Source organism: Cyprinodon variegatus, unplaced genomic scaffold (genome assembly GCF_000732505.1).
Source record: "Cyprinodon variegatus isolate N-32 unplaced genomic scaffold, C_variegatus-1.0 Scaffold1329, whole genome shotgun sequence".
Classification (NCBI taxonomy): Eukaryota; Metazoa; Chordata; class Actinopteri; order Cyprinodontiformes; family Cyprinodontidae; genus Cyprinodon; species Cyprinodon variegatus.
Window position 1 is genome coordinate 51,726 of NW_015151782.1, and position 4,371 is coordinate 56,096.

At 37.7% G+C, this 4,371-nt stretch overlaps 1 protein-coding gene across 2 annotated transcripts in view; it reads right to left on the reverse strand.

Annotated features, from left to right (window-relative positions):
- The window catches only part of LOC107102836 (dehydrogenase/reductase SDR family member on chromosome X-like), a 61,340-nt gene that overhangs the window by 27,447 nt on the left and 29,522 nt on the right, over positions 1–4,371 (reverse strand). Inside the window, exons 2-3 of one of the 2 annotated variants that reach the window (XM_015402274.1) lie at positions 3,960–4,170; positions 2,241–2,348 (exon numbers count right to left, since the gene is read on the reverse strand). In XM_015402274.1, coding sequence (XP_015257760.1) covers positions 2,241–2,348; positions 3,960–4,062 — 211 coding nt within the window. In that variant the 5' untranslated portion in view covers positions 4,063–4,170. The remainder of the gene's footprint in view (positions 1–2,240; positions 2,349–3,959; positions 4,171–4,371) is intronic. The other variant, XM_015402275.1, reaches the window with a different exon arrangement.

Sequence of the window (4,371 nt, forward strand, 5' to 3'; positions counted from 1 at the left end):
AATATCGGTGGGGTGGCCGATGTCCGATATTCAGTTTTAAGGCCGATACAGGGAATGTGGATAATTCTTTTCAGAACTTTAGTGTTGAGAAAATTAAAGCCTTATTTTATTTTTATTCAACAGTCGCACTACTCTATCCTGGTGCGTTACACAACATCTCAATAAAAAAATTTTCTCAGCTTTGTGGCTGTTAAATGAAAAAAAATAAATAAATAAATAAAATAAGGAAGAAGTTAATGGAGTCTCCGTACTGCAGTTTCAACCCTGAAATCCACAATCTTTTATCTGAAAGTGCAGAGACTCAAAGCAAACTCTCCTCCTCCACACACGAGCGCTACGCCAACACTTCACCTGAAATATGCAGCCACTCCATTATCAGAGCGGGATCCACTTTACCATAAATATTCACACTTCATGAATTCAGTTGGTGGATTTGCATTGTAGATACATGCGCAGTCGTCGTCTGTGGGATTAGTCTAAAAACACAAAGGATTGCCTGAAGCCGCAACAGACACTTGACTGAATTCTCCTATGATTTATTTATTCATCCGGAGCACACTCTTAAACAAGGGAAATCTCATTATCGTACAAAGAGAATTCTAGCAAAAAAATAAATAAGACTTTCTGCTATAAAATCAAAAACACCCAAGAGGACGGAGCTAATCTTATTATAGAGGAGCAACCTCAATTCCTGCTTGAAATCAAATAAAGTTCACTGTTCACCTTTAAAAAAGAGATTTTTTTATGAAATCATGATTCAATCAGATTTTTGTCTTCTTAAAATGTAGGATTATATATACAGTATTTAATATACCTGGTAGTTTACCGCCTTAGCTAGAATGCCTGCAATGCAAACCTAAATTACAGCTTTTAACTATGTAATACATGATGAAAGATCACATAAAACCACCCCAGAGAGCTAAATGAAAACACATTGGAAAATGAAGCTCACGCTACTATACACTGTACAACCTTTTGACAGTTTTATTCCCTGACTTTCAGATTTTCCTCGTGTGCAGCGTGGCTATCGAGAGCGGCTCCCCGCCACTCTTTCTGGAGGAATCTTGCTGCGAGTCACAAATTGAACAGACTCAGGTTGAGGGCAGACAGGGAATGCTAAAGTAACCAAATGACAAGCCAGCAGGTGGCAGATGAGTTCAAATCCCCTTTTGATTTTCACTTTTTGTGCAGAAGCTCCTGAAACTCTAGGAGCTCGGTCACTTTATTCACTTGTGGCTTGTTCAATGGTTTGAGATTTAATAGTTTATTTGAGGTTTTATCTTTTTTGTTGTCTGGTTTGTTTTAAGTCCTTAAGTGTGGAAAGAATGTCAAGATTTTAGTAAATATGAGCAGATCACTAAAGGTACTTCTGGATGATGCACTAAAGCTTTTCTTAAGGCAGATTTTTCTAATTTAGAAGCAAAACAATGTTCCAGAGAAGCTGGGAGAAGTTTCTGGAAACACGGAAGCCTTTATAGACTGCTGCCCTACTGCAATATAGTCTCAGATGAGCAGACGATGAGCAGTAGAAGGGTATTCCATAAAAAATGTGAAACTGAAACATTCAACTTCTGATTTGGAAATAAAAAAACAACAAAAAAAACAGCTTACATTTTCCATTTTTTTATTTTCATTTTTACTTTTGTGCTTCACAACAAGATTGTTTAAGGTTGCTGCATGGTGCATTAAGCATGTTGACAGCAATTTACTCATTCTGTAGTGAGTAAGATTGTGTTTTTTGCAGTAATCAAGAGCTTTCCCGGCATCCTTTGTAATTAGACATGGTTAATTTATCCTCACTTCCGCATTTAGTAAAAGATTCTCTCATTCTCTGGGGGTTAGGAAGTCACATTTCCAATAATAGATGAGTTGCAAAGTCAACATGTAGAGAAATTCTAAAATATATATTATGTTTATTGTGCTTTTACAGATTAGAACTATAAACACTTCCCAGTTTCAATGCTTCCCAAAAGGAAAAAGGCATAGCTAACAATATGACTATGAAAATACTGTACGAAAATATTTCTCAGTATACTTAAGCCATAAATTATTCATTTTTTTTTTTCCATCAATTGATAAGTTTTTTTGTTATATAAATGTGTCGAAGTCTTCATTAAAAATATATATTTCATTAAGAAGCAAGAATTGTAATTGATAATGTGGGAAAATCTCTCTTCATAATATGTGTTTATCTCTTCAGTTGTGTTTGCTGATCGTTGATAAGGAACTTGATACTGTACCTATAATAACATGTGCTCCCAGTCTGGCCAGGTGCCGGACAACCTCATAGCCGATTCCCCTGCCACCTCCTGTCACTATGGCAACCTTGCCATCTTGTCTGGGCATCACTGGAGTCAGGAGAGGACACAGATGTCAGAGACAATTTAATTTCACATAACAATTCATTATAATTAGCCTACGCTGTTGATAAACTGTAAAACCCACCGCTGATGTTCAAAAATATTTAAGAGGCAAAATCCATAACTTACAGCCAGGTGCCATAATCTATTTTAGAATAAATAATTTAAGAGTATTCAAATAAAACATCATTATGTGCAATATTATTGCTTGGATACATTTTTTTGTTGAATACTACAATTTAGATGTAATGCCTAAACACTGTAGGTAGTACCTAATATACTACCTTTAGTTGGTATCAATCCATTAGACTAATCCATTAGACATCCTGAGCTATCTCTATAGTTATGCTGCAATAGGCTTAGACTTCTGGAGGACATAGGGACCCCTATTTCCACCCTATTTCATCATTCTGTCTCTATTCTCCCACTCTGCAGAATCTGTTAGTTCAATCTCTAACGTTCTGCTCTCTCTGCTTTTTCCTCATACTAGCTTTGCCTCATTTGTTCCTGTTTGGCTGTGACTCCACCCTGGAGAGAAACATCAGCTGTGCCGCTTCCATCAACACATTTGTTTATAGATGTTGGAGATTGGCCTGTTTTCCAGTGTAGTCCTGTTTCTCTGACTGTGACTGGCTGGATGCGCTCTCTTCATCCTCTGAGACAGGAGCTGGCTCAGAGCTCGTCTGCCTGGCTGTATGTTTCCAGGATGGGGCCGCCTTTTACAGTTGCTTTTTGTATCTCTGCTTCTGTCTCCTTGAAACCCCAGTCGGCCTCGGCAGATGGCCGCTCACACTGAGCCTGGTTCTGCTGGGGGTTTCTTCCTGTTAAAAGGGATTTTTTTCTCTCCACTGTCGCTACAAGCATGCTTAGTGTGAGGATTACATTGGAGTCAATGCAATCAACTGGTTTCCTTAGATAGAAACTTTGAATCAATTTGACTAAAGATGACATGTGTTGTGAATTGGCAATAGAGAAATTAACTGAATTGACATGAACATGATAGCATAATGGATTGATCCTGCCAATTGAATGAAATGAAAGGCTAAATAACATATTTTATTTAAACTCGCGATGTGTTTAATGCAGATTTACAACAAACCTATTCATCAGTAAAGGTAAATTCTCAAATTCAGAAAAAACAAAAGAGAATAAATGCTGATATCAGTGAGAAATTTCACAACTGAGTAATAACATTGAACAACCCTGATTTATGCTAAGCACTTTGGGCGAGTTCGTCAAAAACAACTGTTATTCCGAACCGAACTGCGTTACAAAAAGCCACTATTAAATTTTTAATTATTCTGGAATAAATAATAACACTTCCGAGCACAAACTTTGACGCTTGATGTATTAAGAATGCTAACCCGGCAAATTCGGCTAAAAAAAAAACAACCAAAACATTTTATGTAGCCGTGTTTTTAGCCTTTTTTTAATTAACCTAGCTAGCATGCTACCTTAGCATTAACGACAGTAGTCAGCGCTAACAGCTAGGAGTCTTCCGTTCACTTTCTGGGCGACGCTACAGGGGAATGGCTCAATGCTGAACGGATCCAACTTTCCTAACGTTTAAATAAATAACTAAAAGAGAAATTAACTAACCTGGTAGTTTTAAAGGTGTGTTTAACAGCTGAGCCAGAAGAACCTTAAAGCCAAGCAGGTACAGCTTGAAAGCAGACAGTAGAGGAAACCAAAGAGCCCACATCTTGGTCAGAGTGCATCAGCCACAGCTGCAGCAGAGGAATCTGTCAATCTGCACCGCCTTTGGGACGTTTTCCAATAAGAAGTTATGCATCCTCGCATCCTTGCTGAGCTGAATGACAAACAATTTGAAGCCTTATTAACTTTACTACTTTATTTTTAATTAAGAGTAATCAGAAAACAAATAAAAAATAATGTGATCCATTCAACTCCTTCAACACTTGGCTTTTCAGCTAAAAAAAAGTGACTTAATGGCAGGGGTGGAGGTAGATGGGGAGCCAGGGGTGGCCATGGCCACCCTTAGCCAATCATT